General features: G+C 37.5%; 3 protein-coding genes across 7 annotated transcripts; 2 read left to right on the top strand and 1 right to left on the bottom strand.

The window, feature by feature from the left end:
• Positions 1-277: 277 nt before the first annotated feature.
• LOC135642275 (1,4-alpha-glucan-branching enzyme, chloroplastic/amyloplastic-like) lies at positions 278-11,188 on the top strand. Of its 3 annotated transcripts, XM_065158299.1 has the most exons (14): positions 278-572; positions 3,007-3,123; positions 3,250-3,457; positions 3,566-3,635; positions 4,117-4,386; positions 4,480-5,386; positions 6,753-6,869; positions 7,087-7,149; positions 8,273-8,380; positions 8,956-9,057; positions 9,981-10,048; positions 10,131-10,212; positions 10,502-10,618; positions 10,713-11,188. In XM_065158299.1, the coding sequence occupies exons 1-14, from the start codon at positions 513-515 to the stop codon at positions 10,974-10,976; spliced, it is 2,553 nt and encodes an 850-aa protein (XP_065014371.1). In that variant the 5' UTR covers positions 278-512; the 3' UTR covers positions 10,977-11,188. The 3 variants fall into 3 exon arrangements, with proteins under 3 accessions (XP_065014371.1, XP_065014358.1, XP_065014365.1); XM_065158286.1 differs by having other exon boundaries at positions 3,250-3,635; XM_065158293.1 differs by lacking the exon at positions 278-572 and adding an exon at positions 1,602-1,746 and having other exon boundaries at positions 3,250-3,635.
• Positions 11,189-11,923: 735 nt separating this feature from the next.
• LOC135642262 (uncharacterized) lies at positions 11,924-18,883 on the top strand. Of its 3 annotated transcripts, none has more exons than XM_065158267.1 (12): positions 11,924-12,147; positions 12,619-12,676; positions 12,764-12,874; positions 13,190-13,327; positions 15,495-15,564; positions 15,659-15,714; positions 16,140-16,277; positions 17,299-17,438; positions 17,521-17,593; positions 17,684-17,758; positions 17,834-18,278; positions 18,385-18,883. In XM_065158267.1, exons 1-11 carry the CDS (start codon positions 12,005-12,007, stop codon positions 18,107-18,109), a joined length of 1,278 nt encoding a protein of 425 aa, XP_065014339.1. In that variant the 5' UTR covers positions 11,924-12,004; the 3' UTR covers positions 18,110-18,278; positions 18,385-18,883. The 3 variants fall into 3 exon arrangements, with proteins under 3 accessions (XP_065014339.1, XP_065014333.1, XP_065014349.1); XM_065158261.1 differs by having other exon boundaries at positions 18,366-18,883; XM_065158277.1 differs by having other exon boundaries at positions 11,927-12,147; positions 16,140-16,265; positions 18,366-18,883.
• Positions 18,884-19,251: 368 nt separating this feature from the next.
• LOC103980614 (AUGMIN subunit 1) lies at positions 19,252-23,864 on the bottom strand. Its single transcript, XM_009397059.3, has 6 exons — positions 23,353-23,864; positions 23,109-23,243; positions 22,785-22,908; positions 20,353-20,490; positions 20,161-20,274; positions 19,252-19,527 (listed from the first exon to the last, which is right to left on the bottom strand). The coding sequence occupies exons 1-5, from the start codon at positions 23,772-23,774 to the stop codon at positions 20,164-20,166; spliced, it is 930 nt and encodes a 309-aa protein (XP_009395334.2). The 5' UTR covers positions 23,775-23,864; the 3' UTR covers positions 19,252-19,527; positions 20,161-20,163.
• Positions 23,865-23,991: the final 127 nt, after the last annotated feature.

Raw genomic sequence — 23,991 nt, 5'->3', positions numbered from 1 at the left:
CATTCCCGTGATAGGCCCGCTACATCCTACCGCCGTTACACTACTCCGCCGCACAGCATAACCAAGAACAGAATAACTTCGTCCTTCGGACTCCGACCGTACACGTAATCCGACTCGTTTGCAAACATAGTCGTAGATCTGTCCTTACGTGATGTCGCCATCGTCGAGGGCAGTTGTGTCTTTTACTTCCACGAGTCCGCAAGCGAGCACTCACGTGAGTAACACGTGTTGTAATGCCGTGTGATGTATGCACAGAGACCCCTTGGGAGCGCGACCCACGCATCCCTTGCTTGCTTGCTTGATGACGGCGAAAGCGCGAAGCAGAGCTACGGGACGGACCCCACGTCTGAAGGAAATGGACCTTTTCTCCTCGATTGCGTGGCGAATGTAACGGAATAGAATGGAATGAGATGGAACGATAAATGTAAGGCTGTGGAGAGGAGAAAGACATCTCAGAGTGCGAGAACGAGCAGTGTCAGTGGTGAAGAAAAGAAGAAGGGAAGAAGATTACGATGCTATTATGCTCTTCGTCTCCGATCTTCCTCGCTCGAGCCTCCTCGCACCCTCGAAAGGCACGATCTTTTTCTTGTTCCTGTTCCCCCTTTGATTGCTCAACCGTTTCGATTTTGATCTTTTCTTGGAGGGGAGTGGGGAAGGGAGCAAGAATTGCATGTGGGTTTTTGTTGCTTCTTGAGCTTTTTTGTTTTCTCGATTGGGAGTTGGTGGTGATTTGCCCCTCTATTTCGTCTACTTGCTCGCGGGCTCTTTTTCCTAAGTTCATTGTATGTTTACGTCGGTACGCTTCTTCAGATTGGGTCGAAGAAATCGATTTTGGTTTTTCAGTATTAACCCGCTTTCCTTCTTTTTTCTTTCACGCTATAATGCAATCTCTTTACTTCGTTGTGTTATTTACATGGTTGAACACAAAATGTTCGACATATGATGATTTGGCAAGATCGTAATTGCGGTTGCTAGGTATTCAATTGCGCTTTTTCATGGTTCCAGTGATATGTTGGGTGTGAGCCGTATGAGCGATTTTGGTATCCCCGCGACGCTTTTTCTTTGGCATGTTTAACCTTCTGGGCTTTGCCAAAAGCCTTTCTTTGGATCATTGGATGGATTTAGTCGGAGGTTGCTAGATCACTTAAAGATGTGTGGTTTGATCATATTTTGTTGTATAATATATTAAATTCTTATGTTTGTGTTCTATATGTATTCCGATATCTGATCATTGGTTTTAACGACTGTCTGTGCTACTTTTGTTATTCTCTTGCTCCGTGTCACCTTATTCATATATGTATTTCAGAATGTCGTTAGGTATTATTTCTCCCATTTGTGCACTCATCATAGCTTTATGCCTATTCATCTTTTGATTTGCCATTTTGACCTCACTTGATGCCTATTATTTTCGTAGACTTTCACTTTTTTTAATCTATTCAGGTGTCAACAACATAGACAATGATACTGAGAGTGTTCACTTTGTGCTGAATTAGGATGGTGGCTATCAAAATGTGAATTCCAAGTATTTTTTAGTTTTCACTTTAGTTAACTATTACCACGAAAATCAACTACCACTTGCTATATCAATTACTTGATAATTATTCCATGAGTTGCAGAATAAATCAAATCATGGATTCGTTCCATTCCTCATTCTTTCAGCCTAACTGAACATGAGTTACCTATGTGACCAAAATGTATCATGGTTATGAACTGCTGGAAGATTGGAACTTGACTAGTCGAGAGAAAGTGAGTCTATTAGTTACCATTTTTTTTCATTTCATTTTATGATTATTGTCCTTCCTCTATCTTCCCTTCTTCTATTGTCAAATAAAAAAGTCTCCTCTACTCATCATGAACTTGTTCTACATCACATGTGTAGCTGACATATCATAATTGTGGTATGATTATTTGGTAAAAGTGGTATCTAAGAAATGTTTCATATGCATAGAAAGGCTTTTCTAACTTGATCTATATATGAGTGTTTCTGTGCATTGGAGTCTATAATGTTTTTTAAAGATGATTTATTAAACTAGATAATCTAGCATGGATGAGAAGTATGCAAGCTTGATGGTAGCATTTGGAAATTCAGAAGTTTACAGTTTCCTTGTTTTTATATGTTATAGACTACTTAATTATGGGGAGGGTGGGCCTTGGTATAACGGTAAGATTGCTCCTTTACGACTTGGAAGACTAGGGTTAGAGTCATGGAAACAACTTATTTAAATATTTAAAAGTAAGACTACGTACATTGACCCTCCCTAGACCCGTATTGGAGGCTTCATATTTAAAGATAAGGTTACATACATTGATCTTCCCTAGACCCCTCAATGGCGAGTTGTTAGTCGGTAATCAATCTGGAGCGACTTGGGCGAGGACTGGGCCGGCGAGTCGCCAATCGAGAATCGATCTGGAGTGACTCGGGCGAGGACTGGGATATGCATGTGATGCACATGTGGAGTGGAATCATTTGTAAAGCAAGAAATGACTAGGAGCAATTCATATCTTATCAATGTTACTATGCGATGCAAATAGTTGTGGATTTTTGGCCCACAAATCATCTCTAGTGTCGACCAAAAGAAAAAATAACTCATATCTTTACGTCAGGTAGAGATGCATGCATGCATGCATTTGAAATTTGGCTTTCAGATGCGTGCATTCAATTCTAACACTCATTTGGCTTTCAGATGCATGCATTCAATTCTAACACTCAAAAGAAGAGACTATGATTAATCATACCAATTGTAAACCAAAAAAAAGGAAATACTCTGATTATTGCGAAGAATTTGCATTTATTCGAAATTATTTTAAGAGGAGATGTTAGTGTATTGTTGGAATAAGCTAACACTAATCTTCATTAACGAATCAAAAGGGTCTGCCCTTTTTTAACTACCGAATTATGGGGCAGATTGTTTGATGCAAATACCAGACAGTGCATGAAGGCAGTTCATTTTGTTGCACAATACATTTATCTCTTCTTATCTGTATCTGATTTTGGTTTGCTGACAGGACTCAAGAAGTCATGTGCTTGCAAAGTTGCAGTCAGCACTGGTGGCAAATTCATCTATACGATTTTCTGTTAAGTACCCTTTCTGCTGCCCGCATAGGTTGTCCATAAATTTGAAGGTGATTTGATCTCTTGAAAATGATTAAAAATGAATTCTGGCATATTCTCTTAAGCACGGTGAACTTATGCATTACCTATAGTGTTAAATACTAAAACCATTTTTTTGTTTTTTGCATTATTTTAAGGCTGAGCGTGATTTTGCAATCTCAAGTGTTCTGGGTGAGAACCAAGCCATGACAACTACTGAAGAGGATGTTCAACATTGTGGAATATTTGACTTGGATCCATCACTGGAAAATTTTAAAGATCATCTCATTTACAGGTCAAAGAAATATGTGGAACAAAAATCATTGATTGAGAAATTCGAAGGAAGTCTTGAAGAATTTTCTCAAGGTATCAAGCATATATACTTCAAGTCAATTGTGTTTAAAGCATCTTATATATGCGCAAACTTATGTTTTCCTGGGACTTGGTCTCTGGCTACTTGCTCCTACATCGTAGGTTATCTCAAGTTTGGATTCAACAGAGAACAAGATGCTATTGTTTACCGTGAATGGGCTCCAGCTGCCCAGTGAGTCTTCAAGCTGTCTCTAAGAGTCCTGTTTTTCCCATTCTAACACATGCTTTCTTTATATTTCCTAAAATTGGTTTTATTGTCAAGGCATTTATTTACATTCTGAACTTGTACATATGCATTTTGTGATAAATTTTGAACTTGTGGAGTCCAATCATGGGCATTGTCTTGAGCACGCTTACTAAAATTAGGGTAATCTGGTTGTAAATAATTTAACCTGGTCAGCATTTGAGTGTGTTGTTTTAGTAAAAGCCAATATAAATGGTGGCAGCTACAATAACAACCAAGGACATGTAATGGCATTATGTAGGTGATAATAATATATAGCTTTTCGACCACTTAGAACTTGTTTAATCACGAGAAAGGGACTTAATCTCTTATCTTTGAATCAACTGACTTAATTACTAAGAAGTACGTTTTGCACAATAATACTAGGTGCATATAATGAAGCATGGAAGCTTTCATTTTAACTTTGTAGGGAAGCACAACTTATTGGAGATTTCAATGGCTGGGATGGGTCCAACCACAAAATGGAAAAAAATGAATTTGGTGTTTGGAATATTAAAATCCCAGATGCTGGAGGTAAACCATCCATTCCTCACAATTCTAGGGTCAAATTTAGGTTCAAACATGGCAATGGAATTTGGGTTGATAGGATTCCAGCATGGATCAGATATGCCACCGTTGATCCTACTCGATTTGCAGCTCCTTATGATGGAGTTCACTGGGATCCACCACCTTCAGAAAGGTCAGGTGTTGTGTTTACCCATAATGTTTTGGTTGCCGTAACTTGTTTCACAGTATATATGCTAAATTTTGCAATGTGGACTTATTCCTGCAGGTATATCTTCAAGTACTCTAGACCTCCAAAACCTGCAGCTCCAAGGATCTACGAAGCTCATGTTGGGATGAGTAGCTCAGAACCATGTGTAAGCACTTACAGGGAATTTGCAGATACTGTATTGCCTCGTATACGAGCAAATAACTATAACACAGTTCAGCTAATGGCTATTTTGGAACATTCATACTATGGATCTTTTGGTTATCATGTTACAAACTTTTTTGCTGTAAGCAGTAGATCAGGAACACCAGAAGATCTCAAGTATCTGATTGACAAGGCGCATGGTTTAGGTCTCCGAGTTCTTATGGATGTTGTTCACAGCCACGCTAGCAACAATGTCACTGATGGTCTTAACGGGTTTGATGTTGGACAAGGCACTCAAGACTCCTACTTCCATAATGGGGAAAGGGGTTACCATAAGCTATGGGATAGCCGATTATTCAACTATGCTAATTGGGAAGTCTTAAGGTTTCTTTTATCTAACTTAAGATGGTGGTTGGATGAATTTAACTTCGATGGTTTTCGATTTGATGGGGTAACATCAATGCTCTATCATCATCATGGAATTAACATGGTATTTACTGGAAACTACACCGAATATTTCAGTGAGGCAACTGATGTGGATGCGGTCGTTTATATGATGCTGGCAAATCACTTGGTGCATAACCTTTTGCCAGATGCCACTGTTATTGCTGAAGATGTCTCTGGTATGCCAGCCCTATGCCGACCAGATTACGAAGGTGGAGTAGGTTTTGACTATCGGTTGGCCATGGCAATTCCTGATAGGTGGATTGACTTCTTGAAGAATAAAATGGACAGTGACTGGTCAATGAAAGAAATTGTTTGGAGCTTGACTAACAGGAGATACACTGAGAAATGTGTAGCATATGCAGAGAGTCATGATCAGGTAATTTAAAGAAGTCCATTTTTGAAATATTTTTATTTTCCATTAGTGGAATTGGTGATAGCCAGACTTTAAAGTTCTGTTTACAGTTTCTATCATTGGTAGGCATGAAATATTTGGACAATTTTAGCACTCAACTCTAGATTAGGTTCAGTGGTTAGACTGAACATAAAATAAAAAGCATGAAAATTCATATAATATTATAATATTATGAAAATTAAAAATGAAATTTTTATAAAGAATAATTTCATATGATTCAAAGATTCAATGACGACGATGGCAAAAGTGATCAAGACTTTAGTTATCTTAAGTTTATGGTAAATAGTCTTATAGATGAAAGAAAATAATAAATTTAATTATGAGTGTATTTACTGCAGTGCTGAAGAAATGGCTTTGACACGTACAGACCTCAGTAGTCACTAGAGGACAGCGGAGAAACCTCTTCACGTTTAATTTGGTTATCCAAGCTATGGCATCTTGGATTTAGGATATTGGACTGTGGAGTTAAATTGCCGTTCCTATCATGTCATGTAGATATACTAGGGAATGTCTACTCTAGATGTATAGGAGTCTAGGATTTGACATCTTCATCTCTGCTATTTTGCATTATAAAAAATTTAAAGGAACCTGGAAGACACTGGATCCTGAACTAAATTTTTGTTGCGTATTTCAGATAAATATAATGAAGTGTTTACACCTTAAATATGTGATATTAGAATTGGTATCCTTATTTCGTACTTACATAGAATATAATATAAAAGATTTGAGGAAGTTGGAACAAATCCTTAGGGATAGTGGGCACATGGGAAGAAATGAAAAATGGGCTGGAAAATGTGTTCATAGCTTGTAAATTTTCATTTTCTTCAGAAGTTTTCTGAGCTGTTGTCTGGCTTTTGGCCTAAAACTGGACCAAAATTGGCTTGGTTTCTGCCAATCTGATTTTAGACCAAGCGAAATGAGTTTTGACTGGGATGTAGCCAAAACTCAGTGTATACTGATGTCATGATTGAACAGCTGCATATCCTTGATATAGAGATTGAAGTTGGAAGTGGTTATGCAATATCTAACACCTTGCATTTTCTTCTCACAGTAGGGGTGAACTACCTAATTGAACACAATATCATAAAACACTTCTCTACGGTGCTACGGCAAATAATATATGTACTGCCAGTGATACTAACACTAGTCGAAATAAATGAAGATCAATAATAGCTTGAACAAACTGGAAAGTGGAAACTACTGTCAAGTTTCTGTTTTAAATAGGAATTCATTATTGTCCAACACTACAAATGCTTATAAATAGGAATTCACTATTGTCCAACTTCTGTTTTAAGGAACTCCTTAGGGTCATTCTTTTTTTTTTTTTCAGGCCATTGTTGGAGACAAAACAATTTCCTTCCTCCTCATGGACAAGGTGATGTATTCAGGCATGTCTGATTTGGAACCTGCATCACCTGTAATTGAGCGAGGGATTGCACTTCACAAGGTCTGTTTCTTAGATACAAATTATTTTTTTGTCAAAGTTCAGAAGTGGCATTTTGAAAGCTTCAGTTCCTTTCTTTGTTAGGTTTGTGTAATTATGTCATCACTTAGATAATTTCACTTCATAGATCAGATATTTTTCCCATATGATTGGCATTTCAGCTTTTTATCACCAACTATTCTTTATTTACTTCCCATAGCTAACAGTATTGAACCTGCAGATGATTCACTTCCTAACAATGGCCTTGGGGGGTGAAGGCTACCTAAATTTTATGGGAAACGAGGTATCGTGCCAATGATTCTTTAGTTTTTTATCATTAAATTCTTGTTACGACATGCAATAGCATTTTACCATATAAGTTTACATTATTATACCAAGAACCTTCACATATCGGAGAAAGAGAGGTGTCTATCTGATGATGTTAAAGTAGCTGAGTCGGTTGGTTTAGTGTTAAAATTTATTTGGTATTTTGTCTCTAAAATTACAAAGAAAAAGAAGTGTGCATCATGGATGTTAATTGCTAATGAGTATCAGGTAAAAGAGGAAAAATAGAAGTTCACCTCATTTTGATGTCAGAAATTGAAACCCGACTCAAACTGGTAAATTCCGGACTCAACGACACGTAGTAAGTGAAATATGATGTGAAATCTATAGAAATACATTTTATAAGGTCATGGATTAAAATTTTGGTCTAGTACAATACTGGTACACTGCCCTAATCATGTATGGAGGAGGGGGGAGAGAGAGGAGATGTGACATGAAGATAAAAATAAATAAAATGAAAAAAGGATAGCAGTAGCATCTAGCAAAAGAAAAAAGAAAAGGTACCAATACTAGATGAATTTTATTGTTTAGTACAATTCTATAACAATCTGCTTACCACCTACCTTTGGTATGGTTAGCTTATCAAACAGTATAGCTCTCATCAGATCATACTGGACAATTATTTTTCTGCATCCCGGTTGGTTGTTGGGCTGGTGTAAATACTGGTCCATACTAACCGGTTGGACTGTATTTCAAATATTGATTTCAATACCTTATATTAATTGAGTATTCTTGTGTATTCCAAAATTTTTAACTTTATGTTACTTGTAATTTGTCAATTTATTCATTTAGCAAGCCTATGCTTTCATTATTTTCCAATGATCTATTGGGTTTTCATAAAATACTCTGTATAAAATAGACCTTCATCCTTCCTAAAGAGATTGGCCAGCATGTGATTGACTTTCAATTTATTGATTTTTATTTTCGTTTTTGTTGACCTTTAACAGTCACATGCCATTCAAGTGTGACATAATCCACAATTCCGCATTTCTAAACTCTTCTCTTAAGATGCATAACTTATAATGTTTGCTTGTGTTCTAGCACAAAGGCATTTTATCATCTTCTCTGATATGATTTTGTAGTTTGGTCATCCGGAGTGGATTGACTTTCCAAGAGAAGGCAATGGTTGGAGCTATGATAAGTGTAGACGCCAGTGGAACCTTGTTGACACTGATCACTTAAGATACAAGGTCAGTATGCAGCCTTCTTTGTTATTTATGATCGCATTTTTCCCTCATGCCAGTGGAATCTTTTACTTTCATACATGCAAGTTGAATGCATCCATTTAGTTTATGCCACCCCAATTCTTGTAAGAGCATGCTATTTTTACTTTTTGTTGATTGTAATTTTGGTCCTTCTATATATCAGTGTATACTGTAATCAGTTCTCCAGTCATATCAAGTTTTATTAAAGCTCAATCTATTTACTGTAGGTCTATATGCTTAAATGTCATTGTTTTGTCTTTTGGTATGATGGTAATATTTAAATTTTGTTTTCATATCTCCTAAAGCTATTAGTTACGGCATTTATAAGTTAATCGCTGATCCAGAAGTAGCTCTGACGTTTCCTTAGTACTGTTGACAAATAACATGCATATTATTAATATAACATGAGGCATTCCTCCTACATTAACGTAAGCCTTCAGTTAATCTTCCTTTTCATCCGTATTAAAATTTGTATACCTGTTTCTCTTTGTTCTGCTAATGATTTGTTTCTCATAGAATTTTGACAATACCTATTTGTTATGGTCTTGACATCAAACCAGCACATGAATGGCTTTGATAGAGCAATGAACTTGCTTGATGATAGATTTCACTTCCTTGCATCAGAGAAGCAGATAGTGAGCAGCATATCGGAAGAGGATAAGGTAAAAACAAGATGGATAATTTGTGATCATCTTTCCTCTTTGGATGTCTCTTATTTATCCTTTAGCCTTACATATATGCATAACTGTAGTTACACTAATTTTTAATGTACATTTCACTTATACTGTCAAATATATGTTTTTCCATTTATGCTACACAGAGGGTTATAGGTTCAGATTAAACCTTCATGTTAGTGCTTATACATGTAAAGTTATTATTTCCTTTGGATCTTCTGGCTATCTGTGATGAGATACCTGAAGTGTCTCTTTGTTCATCCGAGATCCACAGCATCCATATATTGGAAAAAGAACATCTTAACTGCATCAACTTTTTTTTGTTCATGCGATATTGACAATAATGGCAAAGCAGTCTAGAAGGCACTAAACTGCCTTGCATGAACAGACTGCATCCTTGAAAATGATAACAGCTGTAGAAAACCTCATAATACTGTTCCTACAAAGTTTAATGGTATGTCAGTTATTTTCTTAGAAAAAGGGTGAACATAGTGCATGAGGCTATCACCACTGCAAGGTCATTAGCAGTGTACATAGTTTTACCCCCATAATACATGACTTATCACCCAGGCAGCTGTAGAACAATCTTATCATGATGCTAAGTCTCTCTCAGAATTGGGTAATGGTGAATAATTTGGAGGAATTTGATTCCAGAATCTTGCAATCAACAATTGTGGTCTTTATTAGCTAAAGTGACTGGTCACTAATATAAGTTTTGACTGTGGTGTAGCTGCGCTTTTTTCCTGCTGTCTTTTTCTTAAGGTTTTATTGTGCTGATTTAGTTTACATTTAAAAACCACCTTATCAAGTACTTTAATAAGGCTCAGCTTGATGTGACTCTCTTTATCTATCTTGGATTATTTTTTCATGTTATGTTTAAGAGAGATTGGTCAATTGTTTCTCCATGTCAGGTAATTGTTTTTGAACGTGGAGATTTGGTTTTTGTGTTCAATTTCCATCCTGAGAATACCTATAGCGGGTAACTGTCTCAGTAACATGAAAGGTTAAGTTTCAGTTGAAATATATAAACTCAGTGTCTCACTCCTTTCCATGCAATGCAGATATAAAGTTGGGTGCGACTTACCAGGAAAGTATAGGGTCACATTGGATAGTGATGCTTTTGAATTTGGTGGGCATGGAAGAGTAAGATGACATTTCCATACATGAATTGCTTGTACAACTTCTCATCTCTGTTTAGGTCGTGAGTCCCATTTTGTCCTGCAAGATCTATGCATGTCTTCTCTATGTCACAATTTATGTTTAATGTCCCAAGAAAAATTAGACCACATATGATGTCTCCAAACATAGCAATTAGGCAATGCCAGAGAAGTGTGCATATTAAATGTCTCGTGTAGTGCAAAGGAGCATTGAGAGTTTTGACTCCATTTCTCCACTAATTCGATTGAAATGTAATAATTACCTGATGTTGTAGGTCGGCCATGATATAGACCATTTTACATCTCCTGAAGGAATACCAGGAGTCTCGGAAACAAACTTCAACAACCGTCCCAACTCATTCAAAATCCTATCTCCGGCACGCACTTGTGTGGTATGTTTGTCATACCTCAGACTCTATGTCCTCATAAACCTGTCAATCTGTGGATCAGTTCTATCAGTGATTTAAGTCTCCTTGTTGGTATCAGGTCTACTACAAAGTTGATGAAACTCTCCAACAACCTGATGAAGAGACAACTGGCACAGAAACTACGGTGACACAGGTGCTCCAAGATTCCCAGGTTGACAAAACTGCTGAAAACCCTAGTGAGGAAACAATCAGCACCGAGGAGACAACAGTGAGACAGGTGCTCCAAGATTCTCCTGACCTAGCTTCTGATGAAGTTCTGGTTTCGAGTGGTATCAGAGATGAAAAGGAAATAGACACGGAAGATTCGACAGCCAGTGATTAACTGTGGCTAACCCTGTTGTCATGATGTCACTCGGCATAATGCTTAGGCTTTATGAGCTGTTGCTTCTCCATTTCAACTTCATTTTTCCTTTTTTTCTGATGTATAAATGCTTCCTTGAAGACCTGAATCAGTGATATGGGCATTTCAAGAAAGAACTATTTTGTGCCCGTATGTCAACTAATACAGGTCATGGTTAGAATTTTTTGACTCAAGTATGACCTACTATTCTAGAGCAGATCAGTAGAACGAGATGCCTTATATTTTACCTGAGAAACATTTCATGTGGTCAACACACTCACATCTGCACAACATGGAGTTTAGTTTGTGAAAAATGAGATTCTATTCTATTGGAGTGCTACAAAACATTGGAGCACACAACCCAACTCTCTATTAGATTATGATGCAGTGGAACGTGCCATCAGCTGACATTAAGCCGATACAAATATAGAAGAGAACTTTGATTGGCTCAAAATTAATGTCCAAATCGGGGAATCAATTTTTGACTTAAATAAAACAAACGCATAAAAATGTTCCTAATTTTTTAAGTAAGTTTCCTAATCGGGTACATATCATCAACCCATGCCCAATAGTACTCCCGGATTCCACAAGCCGATCCGAGATTGACCTGAATCCGATAGTTATCGGTTTCCTATTTGCATTATGTGGTTGCTTATGGGCTCTATTGGATCCAAGCTGAATCCGACCCGATAATAATCTCGGTCAAATTCGGGAAAAATGCCACGTCTTGGATCCGAAATCTCGTTTCTTCAAAAGACGTTCTCTACCCGTTCGTTACCCCATGAACCCACCCATAAGGAAGGGCTGTTGGGGGCCCACCTTGAACTCACCTTCGGGGCAATCTGGAGCCAATCCAATCACAGAGCAGGTAGAGGTCCGCAAAGTATTTGTTATTTTTTGCTACGCCGAGGCCAATTCCTCTGTTCGGTCAAAAAGGAAGGAGAGAGAAAGGAGGGAGGGGAGAGCGAGACGGAGAGAGAGAGAGAGAGAGAGAGAGAGAGAGAGAGACGATGAGGGCTCTTCTTCCTCTCCGATCCTCCATCGTGGTCGTCATCGTCGTCGTCCTCGTGCCCTTCATTACGAACCCTCGAGGGGTCAATTCTTCGTCGGACGCTCCTTTGACGTCTATCCCTCTCGATCTCTATCATACGAGGTGCGACATTTGATTACGTTTTTCCAGATTTGTTATGCTTTTCTCTTGTTGTAATTTAGAAAATTGTTCTTCATCTTTGTTCGGGTTCAGTTTGCCTTTTCTTGTGCTTATGTTTGGTGTCAGATTGGAGGTGTCTCCAAGATCAGATAGGTTTTCGTAATAGTATGCTGCTAAAGCAAAACTGAATCAAGAATACTTGGAAATGGGAAACAAGTATGGATGTTAGTGATTGAATCAACCGCTTATCTCGACTTTAGAGGGATTATCTTTTAATTAACGAGGAAATCTGATGAACGGGGTTCTGTTATGTTTAATTGGAATAAGTTTCGAAAGTGTGATTTATGCTGGCACCTTGCTTTCAGATCTTGAATCATTTTTCCTGTAATTAATTTATGGAAACTATATTAAAATGATAAAGATTTTTTTTTCTTTATTTCTTTGTGAAAAACTTTGCTCTGTGATATTCGTCAGTGATGCTTTGCTGAAGGAAATCAAGTCGCTGGTACTCCGGCATCCAGACATTTTGTCTGTAAGTGGTTCAGCTTATTGTTCTTTAGGAACGCATAAATATTTGTTGATTCTTGACTTTGATGTTATCTTGGCTAAATAACAATAGATGGAGACAGTGAAAATGGGCAATAGAGGCTATGCTGCAGAGGTATTAGTGGTTACATATGATCGAAAAACGAAGCATGACAATGAAAAATCAAAGTTCCGTATACTTATGGTGAGTAGTATGAATTGCTTTATGTTGGAAGGTATTTATATTGGGCATATTATGTTGTTGTCACATTGTTTTAATCAAGAGAGTAACGGAAACTGGATATCATAAGAAAAAATGATAGCTTTTATTCAGCATTTCAAATCACTTTACAGTGTGAAGAGAATCATTTTGTTGAAAATGATGATTTGCTTTTGATTAAGAAAAACCTAATAAATAAAAGAATTGCTGTTATTTTGCTAATGCCTTAATCTGAGTATGGATGGATTCTCTCAGATTTTAATGGCTCATATCTGTGACAGAACATTCCTTGTATTCCAGAGCTTTGGACAGCACGGGAGAGAGCTTATAACCTCTGAAGTAGCATTGCAACTACTTTCTGTTTTGGCTGAAGAGCATAACATACTGAGCATGGGCCCGGTGTCCATTACTAAAGAGCTGGATAACATTGTGATAAAGGTAAACCATACAGCAGGCACTTCAGATTTGTTTTATATTAGGATAGTTAGGAATGGATATATAATTTTATATAAATGTAACATCATCTTAATTGGCCTGTTTGTATATACTTCTCGAGGCAGAAGGAATTTTTTTTTTCAGGGTTAGACGTTGATAGATGCATGCTAGCCTTCTGGATACTATAATTTGTCGACCTGAATATGTTTTCTGGTCCAGAAAGTGATACCTTGACTGACCTTATGAATGTTCCAAATTCATGGTGTGACAAAGCAATCTTACTTGTTGGTCATTTAAGATGTTCATTTATGGATTAGTCCTTTATCAAATCAAAGTCAGTATTTATTACATACTCAACCGTTTATCGCAAGATAGCTTACTTAATTGTTGTTCAATAGTTATCTGTTATGACCAAGAAGCTTACTTATCTGAAGTTAACTTAATTGATTGTGTGTTTACATTGTCAAGCTTTAAGTCAAAATACTAATGGAGGAAAAAAAAAGTATAGGCCTGTAACTAAGTTTGTCAAGTTTTATACTTGTTATCCTAGATAGTGGTTAATTATAGAGATTACAACCAAGCAGCTTTACATTAGATCCAGCTTAGTTTCAACTATCAAACAACAGCTTATAGGGTTCCTTGGAATTTGGAAGAGGAGAATTGGGATTGATGATAAGGAGGGATGATAGCAGAGGAAAGAAGTGATATGTCAACTAGAAAACAGAGTCACTTGTGGTAGAGGTCCTATAGCTTGATAAAGCTTCTATTAATAGTGTTACCACCTATCAATACTCTACTTGTTTGAGGACTCTTATGTCATATTTAGGTTCAATCACAACTATTTAAAACAAGAAATTGATGGAAACTTTTGAATGGATCATCTTCCCAGAAATACTAATCTAATAGGTAGGAGTTCAAGCAGAATCTTGGCAGTCAGCTGAATGTCTTCTATTATTATACATTTCCAGCTTCTTGACTTCTTACTCAGGATCTACTTAGAAGGAAAACTGGACAGAAAAATAAGAGAGGAGAAACACAAATAATATACAGTATTACTTGTTTTGATTTAGGTATAAATTACTTGTAGTAGTCCTCAGGATGGATTTTTTTTTTCTTTTTTGTTCTCGATGGGTATTGGCACCTTATAACATACTAGAGAGGAGAAAGAACACCTTGTAACAAGTCTATGTTGTCTACTATTTGACACCTTTATTTTTAAAAGTACTTTCCCCCCCTAAAATGGACTAAGAAAAGCTACTTAAAATTAAAGAAATGGCTTAAACATTCTTATTTATATTCGAGCAAGGATTTCTTTTGTCATTGGTTTGAGATTGCTCGATGACTTGTATGAAGAAGATAATTGTAGTCATTTGAGGAGAAACTTGACATGAGATAATGGCATGCCCATCCTGCCTTGACATGCTGATGCACTGTCCTGCCATCAGACAAATGACAATGTTTCCCTGTCCCTCGAGGGTAGGGTTATCAGCCTTGTCACCCAGGTTAGCAGCAGGCATTGTGCCTGGCAACAGCCATTTGAGGCCTCAGCAGGAATAACCATGATAGCCCCCAGAGATCATCAATGGGACCCCCCTGATAACTTATACAAAAGTCAGGCTCCTTTCACACAATAGCTTATATAAAAGTCAAACTCCTTCCATCTTATTTGTTTAATAATTTGTCATGTTCAAGAAAATTTGGATATTTGGTATTTCTCTAATAGGAGTGAGCAGCTATTTGTTGGTGCTCACTGGTAGTGATCTTTTCCAGTGCTTCAGTTCCTTTCAATTGATGGATACAAATTTTTCGTGCAGCAAGTTTGATAGGCATCTCTCTGTTGGAGACCTTTGCATTATTGTTTTTTCTTCTTTTAAGAACACTTTAACTTTCTAATATGATTATGTAAATTTGATTAAGCAATAAAATCTGACATCTGGGTACATTAGCCTTCTCCAAACCCCGCATTGGTGGGAGTCTCGTGCACTGGGTATGCCCTTTTAATAAAATCTAACAACTTTGATGTTTTCAACAAATGATATGCTTGCCAAGTTCTTTTTTTAAAATGTAATTCACTGTATTATGTAGCTCTTCATAATTAGTGAAGCACAAAATAGAAAAAGGCTCCTGACAAACTAGATGTGATCCTAGTAATATATCTTGCATTTGATAGGTGGTGCCAATGGAAAATTTGAATGGACGCAAGCTTGTTGAAGCAGGAGACCTTTGTGAAAGGAGAAATGGTATGTATTTTGCAGACAGTTAAGTGTACAAATTATTGTATTCATCAATTATTGTATTCATCAATGGTTTTCTCTAAGTTCTTTTCATCTGCAGGAAGAGGAGTTGATCTTAACAGAAATTGGGGTGTGGATTGGGGAAAGAAGGAGAAGGTGAAGTTCTTTAGTATACTTCTCTTTTCTGAGAAATTGATCCAAATTTCTGATACTTGCACAAATTTGCATCCCTCATATTTTTACGTTGTCAACCACCTATGCAACTTATATAACCAGTCCAGTGCAATTTACTCCTTTTACCAACTTAGTAGGACAATGTATCATCATTTAAAAAAAAATTAATAGCCTTTTTTTTTTCTGAACTGCATGATACATTTGAAGCTCACAGTTATTTTATTATTGCTAAGATACTAGAGATTTGAACTTCTGACAGATGTTAACACATTGTGGCAAGATAGTGTTTTTTTGTGTGTGTGTAGCCATACATGCATGCATTATTATCCAATTCTTCAGTAAATTGGTGATATTATGATGATTGGGTAAATGTTGATGCACTTCTTTACTTTTCCTAAATTTGACAGGACTATGATCCATATGAAGAAAACCCTGGAACAGCCCCTTTCAGTGAGCCTGAGGCTCAAATAATGCGGCAGCTTGCCAAGTCCTTTGAACCTCATATTTGGGTGAATGTGCACTCAGGAATGGAGGTAGACTATGCGGTTCTTCTCTAACTTCCTCTTTTAGTCCTTGGACTTGCAACCTTAAATTTTCTACTTGGTTTTGTAGTCAGTAAAAGACTTCAGTTTACTAAGAAGTGAGAATGTTATTTTTCTTGTACAATGAAGCTAAAGCTGCCTGCATTCTGATAAGGATTCCGAATACTTTTCTTTTGTAGCTAAGCATCTGACTATATGATCTTTCCTTCCTAAATAGAAGATGCTATTCATCCACGGGAAATTTTATCCGATTACAAATTGAATATTAAGGCTAATTTTATTTGGCAGAAGCCATGAGGAGCAGACATCTGCACAAATTAGTGAAAAAATAAAAGAATATAGATGTGAAGTTTGTTGAATCTGAGAAGAAAGACTTCCATAAAAATTAAGGAAATAGGATATAATGTAACATGGATATGACTAATATGTTTATGGTTAATTTGTTTATATGACACTTTGAAGCTTTTGCAGTTGTTTAGGAAATCAGATATTGCACCATTGAGAATTTCATTTAATGGTAAGTAATAATGAGAGAAGATATTTCTCAGAACACTGTTGTGAACCGAAAAGGTTATGCTAATAAACAATGAGAGAAGTAACTGTCTGTAATAATTATCTATTGACAATATTCCAGTCCATTTGTCCATCGTTAGAAGGCAAACAATGATGATAAAGCTCTACATTAATATTCAACTAGTATCCCCAAATTTCCTTGAAGCACCTGTTCTTTTACTTAAATTTTTTTATATTTACAGCAAGTATCCGAGACATCTGCAAATGGAAAATCAGCCAACATGTGGCAATAACTGACATGTAACTCCAAGACAAGTGTTGTGATTGTTTTGAAGTAGCGGTCCTGATGGACATGTCTGGACACTCTGTTATAGAATTGGCTTCTGAAGTTACAGATGTTATCAATCACAAATTTTTTAGCTTGCTAAGCTTTTGAAAAATAACAGCTAACAGTCTTTAGCTCAAGAGGGATTGGATTTATATTTTTCTATACTCATTTAGTGGTTTACAGGCTCTATTCATGCCATATGATCACAAGAATACTACGCCAGATGGGCACATGTCAAATTTAATGGAGTTTTTACTATGGGATGTAAACCGTCTTCACTTTGAAGAGAAATGCTTAGTTGGGTCAGGCGGAGGCTTAGTAGGGTTTGTATTACTTGAAAGAAACTATTTCCTCTAGATTTTGAACAACGATACTCTATGAACATGGAATAAACATGCTTTTCAGGTATCTTGCTCATGGGACAACAACTGATTATATGTATGATGTTGTTAAAGTGCCAATGGCTTTCACTTTTGAGGTTAGTTGATCACACTAATTTTTCCTTACTACCATTATTTGCTTGCTAATCACCAAAATGAAGGATTTTCTACACATTTTCTGTTTGCAGATATATGGTGATTCAGAAGCATCTTCGAAGGACTGCTTCAAAATGTTCAATCCAGTAGATAAACTTGAGTTCAATGTATGTAATTTAAGCAATGCCTAACTACCTACTTTTATGCTTTTTAGTATTGAAGAAGTTTTATTTGGATTGCAGAAAGCTGTCAACAAATGGAGTGAAGCATTCCTCACGCTTTTTAGGCTGGGTCCTTCCCGGCTTGCTACAACTTATGGCTTAAGAAAATGGGACTCCATGGGTGGTAAGGTTATAGATGGGAGCTTAGAAAGTAACAAAGAAAACAAGATCGATGGACTTGACCTCGGTATGAAAGATCTGCGGAATTATTTCAGGCTTTTTCTACTATCATCTGTGCTTTTGATGTTCATGTTCTGCTCAAGGATATCAAAGAGCAAATATAGACAGACAAATTGAATTTGAGTTGGGGTAATTTATTTACCGAGGTTCCATCAACCGTACGATGCGATGCGGGGGGAAATGTATTCAGTTACGGTTACTATACAATTTTCTTGAAATTCCTTTTCGTGCCATGTTGAGTCAATTTATGTGGTACCCGAACAGTTCCATTGCCATTGCTTTTCAGGTATGCACATCAGCACCTACATTTATATTAATTAACCTCCTGCAATCAAATATTTAGCCTTATATTAATTAGTTATTGTCATAACAGGTTGATTTTCTGATGGCAGAATTGGGCATATTGAAGGGTCAAAGATAAGCAGATGGCAGAAGGTGAAGCTACAGACTTCTGATCACTCCCGGATGTCGAAGTCTGGCTCTGGGAAAGTTAAAGAGACTAGTTTCACTAACATGAGAGCAACTTCCTTTACAATCTCATCAAGAGAATTTACCATTTTGTAACAAATTCGTAGTAACAGTAATCTGCAAGCATTCCATTCAGAAAATGCATCCACTGGCAGACGATCAGCTTTTAAATCTAACCAATCGTCTATCGTAGCTCTCCCTGTTGCTGTCCTGTCTTCGGCCTGTATGTATTGCAAGCTTTAGCAATGATCATTCTGCCATCTTTTTACTTTTTCTTAAATAGTTAGAGAAGTCAGATCACGAGTAAAGGATTATTTATCACACATGTTGCTGCTGTAATGTCTCATGAACTGAGTAAAACTGTGTTTGGTCGTGTCATGTACACTGGACTTGAAGGATATAATACACCGTTAAGCCAGACGATGTTGGTTGTCTCACTCACAAGCTTATGACTTGCACTATGATGGGTTGGGTTAGGCACATGACACAGATTTATGTGCCCGTAGTTTCATAAGAAAGATGTAGCTCTAATTTCCAAGAGTTGATGGCAGAATCAGAGAACACAGATCCACAGTCTGATCCCCACATTCATTCCTCTCGAACGAAGATAACCATTCTTGGATGAGTTCTTGACAAAGCAGAGGTTTGTAAAGTCACCACGGTGAATACAGAACCAATGAACCTCCTCCATGTGCTTGAAAATGTTCGTTGCACCCACATGGTTTTCATAGACAAGACTGAAGGGTGCATAAACCATTAACACAATCAGAAGAACGGCAAACATCACTACATACATACGCCAAATTGCCAATGACATTGCCAACAGCGAGAAATTATTATATACAACAACAACAACAACAACAAGTGGTGGTAGTTCCCACTTGCCAGCACATGGTGTCAAAAATATAATTAATAAAAGAACATTCAATTTGCTGATCCTCATGCTCATGCAATTGAGGTGTATCTCTGCAGGCCATCATTTACCGTCACCTCACCTCTGCAGCCAGATGCTTCAGAGTGCTAGAATTCCAATGCTCGAAGCTTCAAGGTTCCTTCCATCTACCAACCTGTCATAAAACCTTGTTCCAAGTTAGTCACGGTAGATATCAGTTTCAACAAACAACCACATGGCCACGCCAATAAAGCCAATAAAAGTATTATCTAGATAACTGTTTTGCTAAAATAGGAAGCAAATGTTCCTTTTTAATTGCAAAACTGGAAAGATATTGGAAAATTATGAAGCAAAAATAGAAGCATCCTTATCAATCTAATTAGTGTAGCCGAGACCATGTTATATCTAGTTTCTATTATACTAACGATCTCTATCTCTTACAATTATTATCATTGCAATCTTCCCTGATTTTTTCACATAAATCATCTCTTACAATTATTGACAGCATGATGACATGTTTCTGCCGATCCAGAACAGACAGTAAAAGAGAAAGAAAAAAAAAAAAGAAGTCATTTAACTAATACCGAGCATCATTTATCTACACAAAGGCTCATATATACACACAGCAGAACAAACCTATCCATCCTGCATTAATCCATGAATCTTAGACAGGCATAAAACTGTGCTATAATTTTATTTATTTATTATAAGATCATATTTGACATCTCCAATAGACCATAGTCAGCTTGATTTACATGGCACCATTATAAAATTTATATATTTCATCTTAAAGAAACACTTGACGTACGTGTCATATCTCTGGCGTGTTTAGAGCAGAATGTAGAACTTCTTCTAGATACTTCTCCGCAGCTGCATATTGCCTTTTTTTGTCCTCAATAGCTAATGCAGCAAGAGTTTTATCCTGAACAAGTCACAGAAGGTGTCTTGAATTCTGTTAGCAACAACAAAAAAAAGTATATATTGAAACAATGATACATACAGGTGGCAAGTCTTGGTAGCTCCTCAAGGTATCCAAGATGGGTTTGGTTTTCTTCTCCAAGTCCTTCTTATGCTCGGCCATTTCCATCAGCACACCATGGTTGATATCCGACGTATATCCGACACGATTTAGTATTGCCTGCTCACAACACAACCTAATTTTCAAGAACAAATTTCATCCAAAAATAAGTATAAAAAGTCAGCATCATTCAAATAAATTCCCACCAAAAAAGTTGAATAAATTAAAAGGTGTTTACAAAAAGTTCCACACGGTAGTTCCATAGATCTATTCATAACAAGTCAGAAATAAATTACAGATCATCAAATCAGAAACTGGAAACTCAACCATAATCACAAGCTCCATGATCTTTAACAGCTACGAACCCAAATACATCCACTAAGCATTCCGATACATAACTTGCATTTTCAGTAATTAATAACTTCTTCTACCACCTTAGAGCATTTCTTAAAGGATATCTTGAATGTAACCAGTTGATGACAAAATGTGTTAACTCTATATCCTCTTATATTAAATCAGGCACATTAATAAAATTTCAAATTACTGTTCAAATCAACAGCAGTCCAATAATAATTTCATAATACAGACCTAAGTATTGTGTATAATACTTCCTTTAACAAAGCTTAGTGCCAAGTAAACATCCAGACAGCCAACCATAAACATTTTGAGACCTTATGGCTTGTCGTATACTGATTGATTCCGTTTTTATCAAAAAATAATAGTATGCTTATTTCAATAATGAAAGCCAATTTAAAAATACAAACTAAAATTAAGAAATGGAATAGAAACACAAATTTAGCCAAGGTTTTCAAGACCAAGAGCTAAACACAAAAGAAGTCAGTTATCTACCTAAGCTACTATAATAGTGAACTAGCGATGGCCACTTTCTATCAAAAGATATGAGGATGCAGTGAAAAGAACAAAGAAAAGTGTGCTTCTATACTAGTTCATTTCAAGATACTCAAATGCCAATAATGTGCTTGCGAAACTTGATCGTATTCCCACTATGCAATAAGTTTCCTGTTGAGAGACAAAGGTCAGCCACCAGTTGGATGAAGTCCCCTCCTTTTCTAAAGGCAGCTCACAGGACACTCTTGCCGCACAATGGAGATCCAGATAATGAGTCCTAGGAACATACTAAAGTCATAGACAAGAACATGACTAGTGTTCTTTACCAATGCCAATTGCTGATAGGCATATTATGAACTGCACCAGAATGAGGCAAGCTAAATAATGCAAATGTGTGACAAAAGATTTACCAATATACAACTGGTGCAGTCAAATTTTGTATTCTGGTGAATATTGCATATTACTATGTTTATGAAAGTATGGCATCCATATTGTTTATCGATATGTATGGTAAAGAGTGAGCATCATGCACAATGATTATGCTCCTCTCTAGCTACCACTATACATACTGTAACTATCGGTTGATCCTCATGGGAGCTCAAGAACTACACTCAAGGAATGCATGTGAGATGGTTCTTGATATATTTTCATTGTCCTTAAAAGACTTAGTTTCCCAAATTTCGAGTGACACAAGAGATGATACTGGAGTATGTGGAGTATGCAAGACCAGATCTTGTACTATGCCATACAAATCCCTAAAATTTTCATGAGAGATATACTAACTAAAATAATTTCAGAAGAGAGTAATAATTTCAGCACCTACTTTGTCAAACATATTCAAACATCAACAAGTTTGACATAATAATTAGGTAATGATCGTATAGATTTTTTTAAGCAATGAATTGGGAGACATTTTGACATCACAGCTTCGATTGGTTTCAGTAAGATACTTTGACCAAATCAAGGGGGTGGAAGAATGATTGGATGTTTGATGAAGTGTGCAAAGCAGTTATCTTCAGAGCATACTTATTGAGCAAGAACAAACAGTACATAACCAGTTGACAATCCAGATTCATAGGTTTGGTTCCAACCGCAAAGCTGTGGCACTTGTTTGAGACCAATTGCCGACACTGAGTGAAACTTTTAGAATGATCAAGCACTAAAAACCAAAGAAATCTTACTAATTTACTTTGTTCAGGCCAAATTATAAGCTCAAAGACAATGCTCCAGCATGTTTGGGCAAACATGAGTATATACTATATATTATTTTGCTAGCAAGAGACTACCAGTAAATGCAGCAAACTCAAGAAAATAAGACAATGTAACAGCATAAGAGTTTTGTATTTTGGCTAGTTTATGGCTCTATGCCAGAACCTGCATAGACAATATCTAAAACTAACATGAAGGAAACAACTTGATTGCAATGTGTACCAATGTGTTTTCTGTTCAACCCATTAGGAGATAAGCTTTCAATCTGATCTGATACACCAATATGTCACTGTGGCTTTGTTGAACTCAACAAACCAACATGTGACATCTTGAGAGAAATAAATATCGACAAGTACCTTGAAATTATTGAGCTGAAGCATATACTGGCGCTCTTTGGAATCCAAGATTGCCAGATTTGTCTGCCACTGCAGCATCTGAGCCTCATGCAGTCCTACTTCATTTTCGAACTTAGCAAGTGTTCTGAAAAATTGAGGAGGATAAAACTTATTCCTGAATCCATAAGATATCACTCGACTGTAAAAAAAAAAGTGACTAAAAAACTTTATGTTTATAAAGGAGTTGACAAACTGACTAAGGACCAATTTGACTCTTATAGAACTCAAATAGAAAGTCGGGATTTACTAAAACTTGAGAATCTTGAAACAAATAAGCATTCTTACTTCTTAAGATCGTTGAGCTTCGCAATGGCTTTTCTAGTGTACTCAAGAAGAACCTTAGACTCCTTCTGCACCTTCGCCCTCTTCTCCTCCACATCTGCCTTCCTCAAAGACAGATCTCCCATGGCCACAACAAAACTGCACCCAATTCCATATTATGTCAACAGAAAATGCATCCCCAAGAGCATAACCATTACAAGAAAAGATCACATTGCAATATGAAACCCAACCCTAACCCTAAGCCTACCTACTCATCTCCGTGTCCCGGATGTTTAGTAGATTGGCGACGCCAGCGACGACCTGAGCGGACCCAATTGCGCCAGGGGAGAGTTGCTCCCGCGCGAGGCCAACGCGCTCCAGGACCTCGCGGATCCGAGCGGCCTCGGCACGGTACTCGGAGGCCTTGAGGCGGAGGTCGGCGGCGACGATGGAGGCGGCACGGGATCGGGCCTGAGAGAGGGAGGCGAGGGAATGCAGGTGGGCAACGCTGCGGGGAGTGTACTCGAAAGCCGGCACGTCCCTCCCCGCCGCCTCGAACTGGGAAGCCAACCACGCCTTCACCTCCGCGATCCGCGACGCGTCGGTGGCCGCTCCAGCGCCGCTCTTCGCTGCCGAATCGGAGGTCGGCGACGCGTCCAGGGCGGCAGCGAGGTCGCCCATCGTCTCCATCGGAAGCCGGTGACCCGTCGCCTGGTGTCGAAACCCTAGAAAGAGAGGGTAAGGGGGGGAGAGAGAGAAGAAAGAGACACTCGACAAGCGGTTCTGCCGGTTGGGTTCAAGTAGGCGATGCTTTAGACCGGGGTCGGCAATGAACCGGAGACTGGCCGGTTCGAGTAACACATGATTTGGTTCGGATTAAATAGAGCGAGCTAATGTTTCTCCGTAG

Source organism: Musa acuminata, chromosome BXJ1-4 (genome assembly GCF_036884655.1).
Source record: "Musa acuminata AAA Group cultivar baxijiao chromosome BXJ1-4, Cavendish_Baxijiao_AAA, whole genome shotgun sequence".
In the NCBI taxonomy this organism is placed as follows: domain Eukaryota; kingdom Viridiplantae; phylum Streptophyta; class Magnoliopsida; order Zingiberales; family Musaceae; genus Musa; species Musa acuminata.
This window is presented reverse-complemented; position numbering and strand designations above follow the sequence as displayed.

What these genes read in the sequence shown, in the direction of transcription:
- LOC135642275 (XM_065158286.1), top strand. Translation starts at nt 513, where the DNA reads ATGCTATTATGCTCTTCGTCTCCGATCTTCCTCGCTCGAGCCTCCTCG. An exon ending in GAGGGATTGCACTTCACAAG is followed by an intron (nt 6,870 to 7,086) that starts GTCTGTTTCTTA and finishes TTGAACCTGCAG; the next exon opens with ATGATTCACTTCCTAACAAT. An exon ending in CCTGAGAATACCTATAGCGG is followed by an intron (nt 10,049 to 10,130) that starts GTAACTGTCTCA and finishes CATGCAATGCAG; the next exon opens with ATATAAAGTTGGGTGCGACT.
- LOC135642262 (XM_065158267.1), top strand. Translation starts at nt 12,005, where the DNA reads ATGAGGGCTCTTCTTCCTCTCCGATCCTCCATCGTGGTCGTCATCGTC. An exon ending in TCAGGCGGAGGCTTAGTAGG is followed by an intron (nt 17,439 to 17,520) that starts GTTTGTATTACT and finishes CATGCTTTTCAG; the next exon opens with GTATCTTGCTCATGGGACAA. An exon ending in TAGATAAACTTGAGTTCAAT is followed by an intron (nt 17,759 to 17,833) that starts GTATGTAATTTA and finishes TTTGGATTGCAG; the next exon opens with AAAGCTGTCAACAAATGGAG.
- LOC103980614 (XM_009397059.3), bottom strand. Translation starts at nt 23,774, where the DNA reads ATGGAGACGATGGGCGACCTCGCTGCCGCCCTGGACGCGTCGCCGACC. An exon ending in AAGCTCAACGATCTTAAGAA is followed by an intron (nt 22,909 to 23,108) that starts GTAAGAATGCTT and finishes TCAATTTTTCAG; the next exon opens with AACACTTGCTAAGTTCGAAA. An exon ending in TTCAGCTCAATAATTTCAAG is followed by an intron (nt 20,491 to 22,784) that starts GTACTTGTCGAT and finishes TGTTGTGAGCAG; the next exon opens with GCAATACTAAATCGTGTCGG.